The sequence below is a fragment of the Callithrix jacchus genome, chromosome 8 (genome assembly GCF_049354715.1).
Source record: "Callithrix jacchus isolate 240 chromosome 8, calJac240_pri, whole genome shotgun sequence".
In the NCBI taxonomy this organism is placed as follows: Eukaryota; Metazoa; Chordata; class Mammalia; order Primates; family Cebidae; genus Callithrix; species Callithrix jacchus.
The window spans coordinates 107,877,652-107,894,367 of NC_133509.1; the positions used below are offsets into that span (position 1 = coordinate 107,877,652).

The following is a 16,716-nucleotide window of genomic DNA, read 5'->3' on the forward strand; positions in this document are numbered from 1 at the left end:
TGAAGGGACAAATGGAGAGCAGTTGTTGGAACCCAGCTCTGAGTGCTTTCCAATAGAAGCAGTGGTCTTTGGTTATAGGTCCCCACGGACCAGCTAGAAGGAAGCCGGGGAACCAGTGATCCCCTCCCTCTCCTGTTGCCCTGTGTGTTCCTGCTGCTGCTTCCCACTGGCTGAACCTACCTGGCTGCTGGGAGCCATGAATCCTGAGCGAGTCCAGAGCAAAGTAGAGATGGAGAGATGATGAGGGCAGAGTGGGTCCAGAGGGGCCCAGGGAAGCTCCCCAGCAAGACTACGAAAGCCGGTCCCAGCAGCCCAGGCTTCATGATCTGCTAAGTCATTAACAGAAGCGCATGCCACACCATGATTCTTTTCTTGGTTTATTGTTTGGTAGAAAAACAGGCGTTTTAACACGGAATAAACATCTCACAAACCATTGCTCCTAGATTACAAAGTCAAAGCCAATTTTCCTTGACACTGGGCTTTCTAAATCTGACGTTCAAGTCACCATAATAGAAACCAGAGCTGCTGGTTTCTAACATTCTGGAAGGTACCTCAACAAAGGCATACTAAAGACTGTTTAAAACTTCCAGTATGTAAGAAGATCTGCCTTTCCTGCCCACACCTTTGGATAATAACAGAAGAATCCCAGTCATCTGCCGTTGAATTTGAGAAGGCCAAGTTCAAGGATTCCAAACTCCAGCCTTCCATATTTCTGCAGAGGCTCAGTGAAGTAACCTCCCCTCCTCTCCTGCTGGCTTCCCCAAGTACAGATGCAGGTCTTCCTGGGACCAGGCACCGGCGAGTCAAACCATCTCACCGGTCTCATCACTGGGCTTCTCCAAAGGGCTTTTGGTGGAAGAAGCTTTAATTTCAGTTTTGGCCAATCTTCCATCCTTAGAAAAGTCTTTTTGGTTAAGAAAAGGCAGGGAGGGTTAACTAAGTTCTAAGAATTCAACAAGAAAAGGAAATAAGTTCCTTTTATGAAAAGGACTTCCAGGCTCTCTGAGCCAGTAATTGAACTGAAATCACTTTCCTGAGTGTCTCCACACGGAATATTCGGCACTTTTCCCCTAGCAGCCAGAGGATGGGATCTGTGTACACTGAGTGCCACTGAAAATGTCCTCATTAGACGCAGTTAAAAGCTACTCTTGACTCCCGCAGGTCAAACCCACATGCCTCTGGGCTGCACCCTGCAGAATTAGCTGTAGGAATAGCAGTAAAGGTCCTGCCCGACAGCCATGAGCAGCCCTGGTGCACCCCGGGAGCCCCCCAGCCTCGATGAGAAGGCCACACTGGGAATGTCAGCCTTGGAGGCAGGGTATGGGGAGGGTATGGTTCTGAGTAGGTGGGCATCATGGAGGCTCCAGATTCTCGTGTAGCAGTCCTGGCCCACTAGGAAAGAGGAAAGACACATGGCAGGCTAGTGAGAGATTGCAAAGGAAACTTACCTACATCCGGATGTGGCTTCTCAAGGTTCCTTAGGGCTGTGATTTCAGGTGAGCCGTAACACAAACTCATTAATGGACAGTATTTCTACAGATAATGCAATCACCCTACTTGGCTAGAACAATGAGAAGATGTTCTGGTTGGCTACGTGACGCCATGAGTGGCTCAGAGGTATCCTGGCTAATGGCTGGGGATTCTGCTGCTCATTTTTGTTCTGAGACAGTCTTGCTCTGTGGTCTACGCTGGAGTGCAGTGGCGTGATCTTGGCTCACTGCAGCCTCCGTCTCCGGGGTTCAAGTGATTCTCCTGCCTCAGCCTCCTGAGTAGCTGGGATTACAGGCATGAGCCACCACACCCAGCTAACTTTTGTATTTTTAGTAGAGACGGGGGTCTGACCATGTTGTTCAGGCTGGTCGCGAACTCCCGACCTCGTGATCCACCTGCCTCGGCCTCCCAAAGTGCTGGGATTACAGGCGTGAGCCACCATGCCTGGCCAATTCTGCTGCTCTTGATGTCAAGGAATGTTCAACTGTGGGCACAGCCCACCTGGTCCAGGTAACATGCAACTGATTTCCCCCATTTTTTAGAGACAAGGTCTTGCTCTGTCGCCCAGGCTGGAATGTAGTGGTGCGATCAGGGCTTCCTGCAGCCGTGAACTCGTGGGCCCAAGACATCCTTCTGCCTCAGCCTCCTGAGTTCACTGGGACTACGAGTGTGTGCCAGCATGCCTGGCAAATTTTTTTTTTGAGATGGGGTCTTGCTATGTTGCCCCAGCTGGTCTTAAACACCTGGCCTCAAGCCCCCTAAGTGCTGTAATTACAGCTACCATGCTTGGCCTGATTTCCTTTCCATGATATAGTAACAAGCCCTGTCAAATTGATTAAATCCTGGAGATGGACTAGGTTAGCAACTCCTCCCAGAGCTCTTTCTGGTTTAATGGTTCAGTTCCGAAGAGCGGTTTAAGTCTTCAGGGCTCCAGTTCCGAGAACTGTGACACACAACACCATGGGTTACGGCAGCCCAGAAACATGACACACACTACTAGAGACCTTCAGCAGGAGAAGAGGACAGGCCTCGGGCAGCCATGGATTTCACATTTGTGATTTTGACCACTTGCGTGACTCTAAGACCGGAAATACTACCTTGGCTGAAGCTGAATCCCGGCTGTAGTTTATTACTGCAGCCGGCAACTACCTGCATCTGCTTCTCAGCAAGGCTGAGCTCTCTTTATCATCCAGCTTGCAGAAGCTCTTCTGTGGTCAAAATGGGTGAAAAATCGACTTAAAAAGGAAGCGAAGTGCTGGTGTGATAAGAATAGTAAATACGTCTAAGAAAGTTCTCATAAAGTGATGCTTCCTAGCCACAAAAATGTTCTACGGGGATAAGCCCTTTCTAAATGAATACCAGTAAAGGTGATGACTCACAAAGACTGAGAACATAGTCTGCAGTCAGGGGCTCTGCTTCAATGTGAAACCCTGAGCTTGCACACTGTCTGATTATGTATAGGCAGTATCATATGTAATCAACTGGTAACTCCTTCCCAGGAGCAGCTGGATAGCTGCTCCTAATCTACAGATCATGGAGCCACAGAGATGGTTGTAAAGGGGCCAAGAATTCTTTCTCGCTCTGTCGACAGGCTGGACTACAGTGGCACAATCTTGGCTCACTGCAACCTCTGATTCCCTGGTTCAAGCGATTCTCCTGCCTCAGCCTCTGGAGTAGCTGGGATTATAGGCACGTGCCATCACACCCAGCTAACATTTCCATTGTTTTCTCTGTTTGTCTGAGACAGAGTTTTGCTGTTGTTACCCAGCCTGAAGTGCAATGGCACGATCTCGACTCACTGCAACCTCCGCCTCCTGGGTTCAAGCAATTCTCCTGCCTCAGCCTCCCGAGTAGCTGGGAGTACAGGCGCGCACCACCATGCCCAGCTAATTTTTGTATTTTTAGTAGAGACGGGGTTTCACCTTGTTGACCAGGATGATCTCGAACTCCTGACCTTGGGATCCACCCGCCTCAGCCTCCCAAAGTGCTGGGATTATAGGCGTGAGCCACCGCACCCGGCCTAACTTTTGTATTTGTAGTAGAAATGGGGTTTCACCATTTGAAACCCTGGATGGTTGGCCTGGATGGTCTCGATCTCCTGACCTTGTGATCCGTCCACCTCAGCCTCCCAATGTGCTGGGATTACAGGTGTGTGCCACCATGCCTGGCCAGGGCCAAGAATCTTTATAATGACCATAACTTCTTAGCATCCTCTGGTGGAAATGTGAGTAGAGAGCAGGGAGCCAGGTTTCTGGATAAGATAATAGATGGTGGGATATTGCTAGTCTGATGAAATCGACTTGAACTCCAAACCCAGGCTCCCTAGCACCTCTCCTGCCTGTTTCTGAAGTGATGTTTGCCCACTGACATGGGATGAGGCCGTCCACCTGGTGGACATTTATTTATACTGCTGATTACTAATACATCCAATTCTACTTCCCTCCTAGTCCCGACACAAAACTGTCCATACTCCCCTTGATTCACTTCTGTTTTGGGGTAACTTTTCCCTCTGGTGCCCAATTTGCTGGGATCGTCCCTCAGAGACAGTATTTGATGGGATGGAACTTCCCCTTCCTTCCTCAAGTACCTGCCATCAGGATTCCTTCTTCCTCATGCACATGCAGGGGCAGGTAGGCGTACTCGTTCACGTGGCCTTTATACTGCCTTATGCACTTAGTGGTCCTCAGGTCCCACAGCTTGATCTGTGGAAAGAAGCACGAGGGGCCATCAGGGAGGGGCTAGGAGGACCCATCAGTGGACCCCAAGTGTAAAGCCAGGAAGGCAAGATGGTCTCCAGTGGTTTGTGCGGGTCATGAAGATATCCATCTTGAATTCCTGAGCCTTGAAGTCCATCAAAAGCACGTAACCAGGCTGGGCGCAGTGGCTCACACCTGTAATCCCAACACTGGGAGGCTGAGTTGGGCAGATCACCTGAAGTAGGGAGTTTGAGACTAGACTGGAGAAATCCCGAGTCTACTGAATATATAAAACTGCTGGGCGCAGTGGCTCAGACCTGTAATCCCAGCACTTTGAGAGGTCAAGGCGGGCGGATCACAAGGTCAAGAGATTGAGACCATCCTGGCCAACATGGTGAAACCCCATCTCTACTAAAAATACAAAACTTGGCTGGGCGTGGTGGTGTGCGCCTGTAGTACCAGCTACTTGGGAGGCTGAGGCAAAAGAATTGCTTGAACCGGGTAGGGACAGGCTGCAGTGAGCCGAGATCGTGTCACTGCACTCCAGCCTGGTGCCTGGCAACAGAGCGAGACTCTGTCTCAAATAAATAAATAAATAAATCATAACATAACATAACATAAGCCAGGCGTGATGGCATACACCTATAATCCCAGCTTCTAGGAAGGCAAATCGCTTGAACTCAGGAGGCGGAGGTTGCGGTTAGGTCATTGCACTCCAGCCTGGGTAAGAAGAGTGAAACTGTCCCAAAAAAAAAAAAAAAAAAAGGCACATAACCACAGACTCCTTTTCACTTTTCTCTAGTCCAGATTAGGCTCACATGGGCAGCAAAGCTGTCCCCATGTAGGGCTTACAAATCCCTAGGTCTTCAGCTACCTTCCCGACTGGGATCTTGGTATGAGGACCTCCTCAGCAGAACCCCTTCACCTGGCAGGGCTCCATGTTCCCCTACCTTTCCAGCCATGTCTGACGCCATCAGGCATTGCTCGTCTTGGACAATCCGCACAGAGGTCACTGCTGAGTCATGAAACAGACGAGTGGCCTTCCACCCCTTGCCTTGATTTCCACAACGCAGATCAATGGCAAAGATCTCCCCAGAGCGGCAGCCATTAAACAGCAGAGGAGTCTGTGGAAAGAGGGACTGCTCGGTGTGCGGCCATCATGACCTCCCTCTGAGGCTGGGCAGGGCAGGTCCTCCCGATACAACCCCTCTTCAAGCCCCTGGGTCAGATGGCGTGATTAGGCACGTGCTGGTCAGGGTTTGGGTCTCAATGGAATTGGAAGGGAAGATGATTCCTTGTTAGTGGATAGAAGAACCAGACCCCATGTGTCCTCCTCATGGGTAGCATGGAGGTCCTAGGAGCTGCCCCCTGCACTCTCCCCTTTGGCCTTTCTCTCTGAAGTCCCAGTCAGAGATGGCATCCCCGTCTACACCAAAAAAAGGTTAGCAGATTCCTTCACTTTTAAGGAAAGATGGCATTTTCTAGAGGAAAGTCTTTAAATTATATTAATAACCAGAATTTTGATTTTTTTTTTTTTTTTTTTTTTGAGACCGAGTCTTGCTCTGTCACCCAGGCTGGAGTGCAGTGGCATGATCTCGGCTCACTCCAACCTCCACCTCCCGGGTTCAAGCAATTCTCCTGTCTCAGCCTCCCAAGTACTTGGGATTACAGGCGCCTGCCACTGTGTCCATCTAATTTTTGTAGTTTTTTGTTTTTGAGACGCAGTTTCGCTCTTGTTACCCAGGCTAGAGTGCAATGACACCATCTCGGCTCACCGCAACCTCCACCTCCTGGGTTCAGGCGATTCTCCTGCCTCAGCCTCCTGCGTAGCTGGGATTACAGGCATGTGCCACCATGCCTAGCTAATTTATTTATTTTTAGTAGAGACGGGATTTCACCATGTTGACCAGGATGGTCTCGATCTCTTGACTTCGTGATCCACTCGCCTCGGCCTCCCAAAGTGCTGGGATTACAGACGTGAGCCACCGCGCCCGGCCCAATTTTTGTATTTTTAGTAGAGAGGGGGTTTCACCATGTTTGCCAGGCTGGTCTCAAACCCTGACCTCGTGATGCACCCACCTTGGCCTCCCAACGCGCTGGGATTATAGGCGTGAGCCACTGTGCCTGGCCTGATTTTTTAAATTTATAAAATATGTAACTTGAGAGCTGTGTATGTATGAATTGGTATTTAGGGTATACATTTTAAAAATGGTTTGTCCTGGTGGGTAAATCCAAGTACCCAAAAACTGCTCACAATTCTTCTCCACGAGAAGCTCTTTAGAGTGACTCAGGCCAGACTTCCAGGATCAGCCAACTTTCACTCGGCTCAGACACACTTACAGAGGAACCCACTGATCCTTTCTGATGCTCTTTTTCCCTGTCAAGGAGGACTAGATGGCACACAGAGGAGTCCAATTTCAATCTGCCACATTTCCACCTGGGGCAAACTTTATTCTGCCTGTCCCAATCCAACCAACCATGAGAGCAAACTGCTGGGCCAAGACGTCACTGCTGGTCCCAAAGGACTGCCGGTGTCCCGTCACGACGTTGGTCAACAGGACGCGCCGAGACAAGCCTGGTGGAGACACAGATGGGCTGGTGAGATTGTGTCACACACAGGCTAGGGAGAGTGACAGCTGGATGGGGTTTTGAGGCCTGTTAAATCTCTGGGCACCTGGGGAGCCCGGCTCACCTGTACTGAAGCAGTTATTTGCTTTGATATTCAGGGACCAGGCACAGGACCAGGCACCAGGGATCCGGAAGCTGCAGAGCATGCCAGGCCGGTCTATTCCTGCTAAGAGATTGGAGAATGTAAAGTGAGGCTACCCTTTAGGCGGGCCAGGGACCACCGGGTTCGCAAACATTCATATATGGCATCGCTGCTCAGAGGGTCTATCCCTTCGGCCCTATTCTGGGTTTTGTGGTTGCAAGAGAGGGAGACTCAGCTGGGATGCCTGGCTCGCAAGCGGTCATTCTGAAAGTGAATGTATGTAACATTCTAAGTAGTTGTGTTCGCAGTACTAATACTACTGATAATCCAGGAGGTAGTACGCTGTTGCAGGTTAGGTGGTTCCAATCCTCCAACACCTATCAGCTATGTGATCTCAAGCAGTGTGTGTGTGTGTGTGTGTGCGCGCGCGCGTGCATGTGTATACATATATGTGTATATACATACATTTGTTTTTTGAGACAGGGTCTTGTTCTTTTGCCCAGTCTGGAGTGCAGTGGCGTGATCATGGCTCAATGCATCCTCATCCTCCCAGGATCAAGCAATCCTTCCATCTCAGCCTCCCAAAGTAACTGGGACCACAGGTGTGAGCCACCACACAACCGCTTATTTGTTTTTTGTAGAGACTGGAGTCTTGCTATGTTGCTCAGACTGGTCTTGAACTCCTGGGCTCAAGTAATTTTCTTGGTCTCCCAAAGTGTTGGGATTACAGGCATGAGCCACTGTGCTTCGCCAAAATATTTAAAATAAACTTTTACACTGATAGAATGTACAGATTGTAAGGACAGAGTTCATTGAGTCATCACAAACTATAGCCCTGTAACCATCACCCAGGTTAAAAAATAAAACAGACCAGCCTGACCAACATGGTGAAACCCCATCTTAAAAAAAAAAAAAAAAAAAAACAATCCAGTATCCCAGAGGCCTCCCTCATGTCCTTTCCCAATTACTACCTTCCCAAAGGGTACTGCGAGCCTGACTTCTGACACTAAAAGTTACTTTTGTAAGGCAAATTCTGAAGCTCTCTGTCTCAGTTTCCTTGTCTGTAAAATGCTGGTAAGACACACTCCTGCCTCATAAGCTTGCTGTGCAGTGAAACACCAGGCACTGGGCTGAGTGTGTGTGACCTCATTTAACTCTCCAAGGATGCAGACTGGGAAGGCCTTGTCCACTTCAGAGGTTCAATATTCCATTCAAGTTGGCAAGGGGCGGAGCTGCAATTCGTGCCAGGTCTGCCTGAAGCCCACACTCTTAAGAGGCCCCTCACCCTTGTGTTATTGATCCTAATTTTCTGATAGATTGAAAATGTGATATATCCAGAATACTGTCAGGAAGGAGGCATCCAGCTGCCTTAATCCGGGCTGAATATCAAGTATCCCTGATAGCACCTGTCATGCAGGAGCTCCAGAGGTGTTTTCTGAAAGATGTGCACAGGCATCCAAATCTGTTCTGATCTCACCTTGGTTTACATGCGCATTAAGCCCACCCTGGCTGCTGAAATGACTGAAATGGCCCAAAATGGGTAAAACGGGGCAGATGCTGTAAAAAAGCACTTACTTCTGGTACTCACCCTGGGACAGGCTTAGGGCATCCTCCCACAGTGCTTCTGCAGTGGCCCCACCCCCCTCTCTAACCATCCCCACACAGCTCTCGGGAGGCAGAGGACAGGTTTCTTCAAAGGAAGAAAACCCTGTACCTGGGTGACTATTGACAAACAGTGATGCTGGGAGCAGGGTGGCACAGCCTGGAGTCTCTGCGAGTCCCATGAGGCACAGCCTGGAAAAAGCTGTTAAGGACAGTCAAGCACAAGGCTCCCTCTGGGAGGAAGCATGGACATTTACCCTTCGGAAGGTTATACAGCACAAAGCAAGACAGAGTAACCCAACGTCCAGATGGAATATGCGTTCACACTGTCCACATTTAGCTTCAGAATTTTTTTAAAGGGCAAAAAAAATCAGATACAGTTCAAAGCTGGGTGTGGCGGCTCCTGCCTATGTAATCCCGGCACTTTGGGAAGCTGAGGCGGGAGGATCACTTGAGCCCAGGAGTTTGACACCAGCCTGGGAAACATGGCAAAACCCTGTCTCTACAAAAAAATACAAAAACCAGTTGGGTGTTGTGGTGTGTGCCTGCAGTGCCAGCTGCTTGGGAGGCTGAGGTGGGAGGATTGCTTGAGCCTCGGAAGTTGAGGCTGTGGGGAGCTGTGATCACGTGACTGCATCCCAGCCTGAGTGACAGAGTAAGACCATGTCTCAAAAATAAAATACAACAAAAAAAACAAAAAGCCCTCTCTGATCCCTCTCTAGGGCAATTCTCCATCCTCTGCCCAGAGAGAACTGCTCTTCTCAAATTGGTGTAAGTTCTTCTAAGCCATTCTGTATTTTCACTACATAATTTGTCAATAAACAATATAACGCAGCATTCATAAAAAACAAAAACAGAAATGCATTGCACAGAATAACTCACTACCAGCCCTTTAAATTTCTGCTTATCTGAGCGGATACAAGGTGATACCTCACGGCTATTTCAGTTTGCATTTCCCTGACTACATGTGTGTGTCTCTGTTCACATGATCGGTCATTGGCTTTCCCTCTCTGAACTGCCCCTTTATACTCCTGTCTACGTGTGTGTCTTCCGACTGATGTGGTTCCTCACCTTTCCCTCTCATAGCCAAACTTCTCTCCAGAGGAGCCTACAGTCATTCTCACTCCCTTGCCTTTCTTCCACTGAAATCCAGGCCTGACCCTCACCTTCCCAGAGGAATATTCTCACCACAGCCTTCAGTGAGCTCCTAGTTTCTGTATCTGATGGCAACGTTCCAGTTCTGCCCTATGGCCATGTAGCCCGATTACTACACACTCCTTAGCCTTAACCCACCCCTCTCTGAGAGGTCTGTCCTGGGCCTTCTCCTATCACAGGATGCCCACACTAGAGCCTGCGCCTGCCCCTCGGTGCCCACCCCCCACTCCTGCTGCCTCAGTTTACGCCCTCACTGCTGCCCTTAGCCTTGCAGCAGCTTCTGTCTGAGGACTTGCTCTCACCCGTTTAGCCCCCAAAAATGTCACCAAAGGAATCATTTTCAAAAATGACTCCACAATCACAACCCCCTGGGACATCCCCCAGCCCCGAGTGAAATTCAGTCTTGAAAGGACCTCCTCCCTAGCCAGAGACATTGTCAATATCAAGCTGCTGCCAAACACAGTAAGCTTTCTCCCAACTCTTCCTTCATTTAGGAGTCCCTGGCCTCTTCCTGTCCTCGTGGGTCTCACTCCAGGAAGGCTGCTACAGTCCTTCCTGCACGTGGCTCTCCTCCTGAACTGATGACCTGTGAAGCTGCCTATCTCTAGCTCCTTGCCACTGCATATGCTCGACAGGTGTTGTCTGAATGATCACACACATTCCCCACTGGAAAATGTAAACGCCTGAAAAGCAATCAGGTAACTTTTAAAAATCTTAAAAATTTTTATTTATCTATATTTTTTTGAAATGAGGTCTTGCTCTGTCACTCAGGCTGGAGTGCAGTGGTGCAGTCTTGGCTCACTGCAGCTTCCACCTCAGCCTCCCTAGCAGCTGTGATTACAGGAGTGTGCTACCACGTCTGGCTAATTTTTGTATTTTTAGTAGTGACAGGGTTTCACCATGTTGGCCAGGCTGGTCTCGAGCTCCTGACTTCAAGTGATCTGCCTTGGCCTCCCAAAGTGCTGGGATTATGGAAATGAGCCACCACGCCCGGTCATTTTTCTCTCTCTTTTTTCTTTTTGAGACAGGGTTTTACCATGTTGGTCAGACCGGTCTCAAACTCCTGACCTCAGGTAATCTACCCACCTCGGCTTCCCAAAGTGCTGGGATTACAGTTGTGAGCCACCACGGCCCGCCTCTCTCTCTTTTTTTTAAGAGACGTCGTCTCTCTCTTTTGCCCTGGCTGGAGTGCAGTAGTGTGATCACAGCTCACTGCAGTTTTGAACCCTGGGTTTTTTTTGATCCTCCTCCCTCAGCCTCCTGAGTACCTGGAACTATAGGCATGTACCACCATGCCCAGCTAATTGAAATTTTTTTTTTTTTTTTTTTGTAGAGAGGAGGTCTTGCTATATTGCCCAGGCTGGGTCAAACTCTTGGCCTCAAGCAATCCCCCGACTTTGGCCTCCCAAAGCGCTGAGATTACAGGTGTGGGCCACAGTGCCTGGCCAGCTAACATTCCTGACCATCTGAATATGTGACATGTATGTGACATACTGTTTTGGGTGTTAAGCTCCAAGTTAAGTATCTCCAGGACAGAGGCTGCTGAAACTGTAAATGAGAACACTGTTGCCAAATCAACTTAGTTTGCTTCTGGGACTGGAGGGCAAGGAAGTGAAGAAAGTGGGGTGTGCACTTTAGTTACTGTTGCTGAATCCCAGCTTATTTATACTCAAACTTATGGGGCCAGGCTAAGATTCAATCCTTTGACAGGCCGCAGGGTAACTAAGGGCCCAGTAAGTGTAGAAATAGAAAGAATTCCGTCTAACTTCCCACCACTCTTGCAGGGAAAATGCAGAGTGCAGGTCTGAACAAGATATCATTTTTCTAATGGGAAAAAGTTCTCTGAACTTCCAAAGCAGCACAAAACGTCTTTAGCACAGGCCAGACATGGTGGCTCATGCCTGTAATCCTAGTACTTTGGGAGGCTGAGGCGGGCGAATCATCTGAAATGAGGAGTTCAAGACTAGCCTGGCTAACATGGTGAAACCCTGTCTCCACTAAAAATACAAAATTAGCTGGGCGTGGTGGTGGGTGCCTGTAGTCCTAGCCACTTGGGAGGCTGAGGCAGGAGACACTTCAACCCGGGAGGAGGAGGTTGCAGTGAGCTGAGATCGTGGCACTGTACTCCAGCCTGCCGACTAGAGTGAAACTGTCTCAAAAAATAATAATAAATAAATCTTTAGCACAAAAGCCCATAATCACTAGAAACACAAGGCACAGATGAAGCTACAACAGACCATCTGTCCCTTTAAGCCCAATTACACGGATTTTTTTCTTCCCCCTCCTTAGCCCACAGAAACATAAAAACACCATGCTGTTCTATTTATTTATTTATTTATTTATTTATTATTAATTTTTTGAGACAGAGTTTCGCTCTTGTTACCCAGGCTGGAGTGCAATGGGGTGATCTCGGCTCACTGCAACCTCCGCCTCCCGGGTTCAAGAAATTCTCCTGCCTCAGCCTCCTGAGTAGCTGGGACTACAGGTGTACAACACCACCATGCCCAGATGATTTTTGTATTTTTAGTAGAGACGGGGTTTTACTCTTGTTGACCAGGATGGTATCGATCTCTTGACCTCGTGATCCACCCACCTTGGTCCCACCAAGTGCTGGGATTATAGGTGTGAGCCACCGCGCCCGGTCCTTGTTTTAAAAGACTGGAAGTGAGAACGAGGTTCTTGTTTTTCTCTGCAGAGCTTGGCCTCTTTGGCCCTCTAGATCATCACAGTAACAGGTGGTCAGTCTCATCAGCCTACTGAATCCCGTCAAATGAAAGCCACATAAAAATTTCAATTTAGAGAACACACACAGCTTCTATGGTGCCTTACATAAATTTATAATCAGGTTGCTAATGTACTTTAGGCTTTAAAACCCTTTGAAATGTAAGCTGGGTGTGGTGGTGCATACCAATAGTCCCAGTGACTTGGGAGGCTGAGGCAGGAGGATCGCTTGAGCTCAGAGTTCTAGGCTGCAGCAAGCTATGACTGCACCACTGCACTCCAGCCTGAGTGACAGAGAAAGACCCCTTTTCTGAAAAAAAATTAAATAAAACCCAAAAAACTCCTGTGAAACAAAATTTTAAAGACTCTGATTCAGTTATTTGTTAAGGACCAATGATGTGTCAGAAACTGCTAGGTGCATTCACAGGAGGTAACTAATGTTAATCTCACAACTGAAGAAGTAGGCGTTAAATACAATGAGTGGTCATGTCGTTTCCAGAGCACAGTTTCTTTTTTTCAGACAGAGTTTTACTCTTGTTGCCCAGGTTGGAGTGCAATGGCACGATCTCGGCTTACCGCAACCTCCACCTCCCAGGTTCAAGTGATTCTCTTGCCTCAGCCTCCCTGAATAGCTTGAATTACAGGCACCTACCACCACACTGGCTAATTTTTTTGTATTCTTAGTAGAGACGGGGCTTCTCTGAGTTGGTCAGGCTGGTCTCAAACTCCTGACCTCAGGTATCTACCCGCCTCAGTCCAGCCTCTCAAAGTGCTGGGACTATTGGTGTGAGCCGGTGTGAGCCACTGCACCCAGCCTAGAACACATTTAACATGAGAATGAATGGAGGCCAAGAGTCATTAACATGTGGCTTTGGGTGGATCAAGTCATGTGCCCCCCAAAGGTCCCAGAGGCCAGGGACCACGACACTATACTACTGTGCTCTCGTCAAAGTGACTCTGCTTGCTCTTCAGGAAGGCAGAGACTATTGTGATTAGTGCTCTATAAAGCTGTTGCTGGCAGGGACCTGACACCCAGAACCCACAGACCCATGTCCACTGCCAAAGGAACCCCCTCTCTGACCCAGCCCTCCTGACCACTAGTGGCTTTCCTGCCTGGCCTCAGGAGGAGCCAGGCTTCCTCCCCAGGGCTTCCTCCCCTTTCCGCTTTGTTCCTCTGCTACCGCACTAGCTCTCCGGCAGGAATACTGGGTCTGTGTAGTGAACCCAGAGCCTCTGTCACACGCCACAGTGGTAGAGTGGGCTGGCTCTGGAGCCAGACTGCCTGAGTTCCCATCTTGTGCCACACATGGATATGAAGGTCTAGACAGTGTGTGGCACACAATGACATCAATGTCATCTTGAGAAACTGCCACGATGGGACCTCAGCTGCTTCTCTGTGCTTCACGGGATGTCCTTGTGTTCTAGCCAGGTACGCTGCCTTTTTCTAAAACGTGAGATGTAAGTGCACAAGGGCCTGGCCGTCTGGTCACTAAGATGACATGTCATGAAGCTTACAGATGCCCGGGTCCACATCAGGGTGTGGCCTGCCCACCAAACCTCTTCCTCTGCCAAAGGATACAGAATATGGGAATCCAAGTGATTCAGCGAGGCCCAGCACACCGAGTTCACCTGGTGAGGAAGCACACAGGGAGATGTAAAGTTATGCTACAGTAAAGTGCTTTCCTGTGGCATAACCTGTGGGGACACGACGTCTTTCTTCAGGTGTTGCTCCTCTTCAAATGGGCTGGAACAAGCATCGTGGGGGCAGGGCACTGTGCAGGATGGGAAGTAACTCCAAGCCTGCACCCTTCAACAGTCCCACAGGGAGACATTTAGTATATCTGCATACCCTCTGGATAGGGCTGAATTCTCTACAATAGCAGGAGATAAACCTAACTCTGAAGGTGTATCTTTCTTCACCCAGAAACCATTTTCAACCAGTATCCATCTTGTGGCTTATGTCCCAACTGAATAGGAAGTCACAGCTTCTCACAGATGCTGCCATCAGCCCACTGCAACTTAAAGGCTGCTCCCTAGACAGCAAGCTCCTCTTACTGACTGAAGCCTCAGTGCCAGCCGCAGACTGGCTGGATGGCACATCACTCCGACACACAGGACAGAACCCCTTCCATCCAGGACACAGTCACTGTGGCTCATGTCCAAGGAACTCTGTGCCCTGGTGTGGGCCCTTTCAGATCAACTCCTGGACCCCGGAGGAACAGTCTTGAGGATCAGTTAAAGAAGCGCTGCTTCAACCTACCCCGACAATGTAATGTCATTTTCTTTTCCAAGACAAGAAACTCTTGGGCCCTTTTCTTTCCGTGTGGGTTCTCAGCAACTAAAAATCCATTTTTTGAGACAGGCTCTCGCTCGGTTACCCAGGTTGGGGTACAGTGGCACGATCATGGTTCACTGCAGCCTTCATCTCCTGGGCTCAGGTGATCCTCCCGCCTCACCTCCCCACTGGACCCCCAAGTAGCTGGGACTATAGGTATGCGCCACCACACTCAGCTAATTTTTTTTTTTTTTTTTTTTTTTTTTTTGTAGAGACAAGGTTTCACCATTTTATGCTATCAGGTTGGTTTGAAACTCCTAGGCTCAGGTAAAGATCAAGTCTTGTGGGAAAATGAGGTAACCATCTTCTGCCCTCTTCCCAATTGCTCTCTACCCTAAATCTGACCAACCACCCCAGGGCCAAGCGTGCAGCAGGGCTACAGGGACGGGCACTGTACCTTCCGGTTGGTGAAGTAGAGGTTTTCGTGCATGAACACCTTGAGCGCGGGGGTCTTCAGACTCTGCAGGTTGATGATGCCATACTTGGAGCCTCCGACTTTGACATCATTGACTGTGAAGAGCCGGTCACTGTTGGTATCTGCCTGGAGAAGGGAAGGGGCACTGGGTGACCTCCTAGGCTCTCCTGGCCCCCATGCTCTGAGCATTTTCACTAGGTGAGAGCTCCTCGCCATGTGTGTGTGGAGATGACCTCACCTTCCCCAACTCAGTGTAGCCAACCCCGGCAAAGCCAGCACGTCTCTGATCTAACAACTCAAGAGGAAGGATGAGAATGGCAATGAGGGGACATGGCCAGAAAGTCTGAGCCCTACACAGGGACCTCACTCAGAAGCGGGATTGAAAGAGTCCCAGCATCCACCCAGAGGAATGTGCCATGTGCCATCATGAAGGCTGTGCAGCAACAAGAAAAATGCTAGTTCCTATTACACAGGCACGATCTTTTTTTAGCACCATGGGGGAAAAAACCATCGCACTGAATAAAATGTGGAATAGAAAAAGACTGCATTCAGATGTAGGCTGTATTTTTTTTGTTTTTGAGATGCAGGCTGGTCTCGAACTCTTGACCTGGGGATCTGCCTGCCTCGAGCTCCCAAAGTGCTGGGATTACAGGCATAAGCCACTGCACCTGGCTGATGTAGGCTATTTTTTTTTTTAATTTGAGGTCCCTGTGTAAAGCTCAGACTTTCTGACCATGTGTCACTCTGTTGTCACCCAGGCTGGAGTGCAGTGGCATGACCATAACTGATGATAGCCCTGAACTCCTGGGCTCAAGTGATCGTCTCTCCTCAGCCTCCTGAGCAGCTGAAACTATAGGCGTGAACCACTGGGCCTGACCACTTTTATATTTTTTGTAGAGATAGGGTCTCACTATGTTGTCCAGGCTGGTCTTGAACTTCTGGCCTCAAGTGATCCTCCTGCCTCAGTCACCCAAACTGCTGGGATTATAGGTGTGAGCCACCATGCCTGTCTCAGGATGCAGCTTAATTTTTTTTTTTTTGAGAGGGAGTCTCACTCTGTTGCCTAGGCTGGAGTGCAGTGGTGTGATCTCAGCTCACTGAAACCTCTGCCTTCCAGGTTCAAGCTATTCTCCCACCTCAGCCTCCTGAGTAGCTGGGACTACAGGTGTGCACCAGCATGTCCAGCTAATTTTTGTATTTTTAGTAGAGATGGGGTTTTACAAAGTTGGTCAGGCTGGTCCTGACCCCAAGTGATCTTCCCATCTTGGCCTCCCAAAGTGCTGGGATTACAGTTGTGAGCCACTGTGCCTGGACCAATTTTTTTTTCCTTTTGAGACAGAGTCTTCATCCACTGCCTAGGCTGGAGTGCGGTGGCACAATCATGGCTCACTGGAGCCTTGATTTCCTGGGATCAAGCGATCCTCCCACCTTGGCCTCCCAAGTAGCTGGGAGTACACGCACACACCACCATGCCCAGCTGATTTTTATTTTTCGTATGAAGACAGAGTTTACCTGTGTTGCCTAGGCTGGTCTTGAACTTCTCGGCTCAAGTGAACCACCTGCCGAGGCTTCCGAAAATGCTGGGACTGTG

General features: G+C 49.2%; 1 protein-coding gene across 10 annotated transcripts in view; it reads right to left on the reverse strand.

The window, feature by feature from the left end:
* Positions 1-367: 367 nt before the first annotated feature.
* LOC108587678 (DDB1- and CUL4-associated factor 4) overlaps positions 368-16,716 on the reverse strand; it is a 53,679-nt gene continuing 37,330 nt past the window's right edge. For 6 of the 10 annotated variants that reach the window (XM_078335321.1, XM_035260929.3, XM_035260930.3 and 3 more), the window contains 8 exons: positions 15,108-15,251; positions 13,955-14,004; positions 8,612-8,691; positions 6,880-6,981; positions 6,665-6,762; positions 5,138-5,311; positions 4,079-4,193; positions 368-1,392 (listed from right to left, as the gene is read on the reverse strand). In XM_078335321.1, coding sequence (XP_078191447.1) covers positions 1,199-1,392; positions 4,079-4,193; positions 5,138-5,311; positions 6,665-6,762; positions 6,880-6,981; positions 8,612-8,691; positions 13,955-14,004; positions 15,108-15,140 — 846 coding nt within the window. In that variant the 5' untranslated portion in view covers positions 15,141-15,251 and the 3' untranslated portion in view covers positions 368-1,198. The remainder of the gene's footprint in view (positions 1,393-4,078; positions 4,194-5,137; positions 5,312-6,664; positions 6,763-6,879; positions 6,982-8,611; positions 8,692-13,954; positions 14,005-15,107; positions 15,252-16,716) is intronic. The other 4 variants (XM_035260931.3, XM_054240135.2, XM_078335320.1 and 1 more) reach the window with 4 other exon arrangements.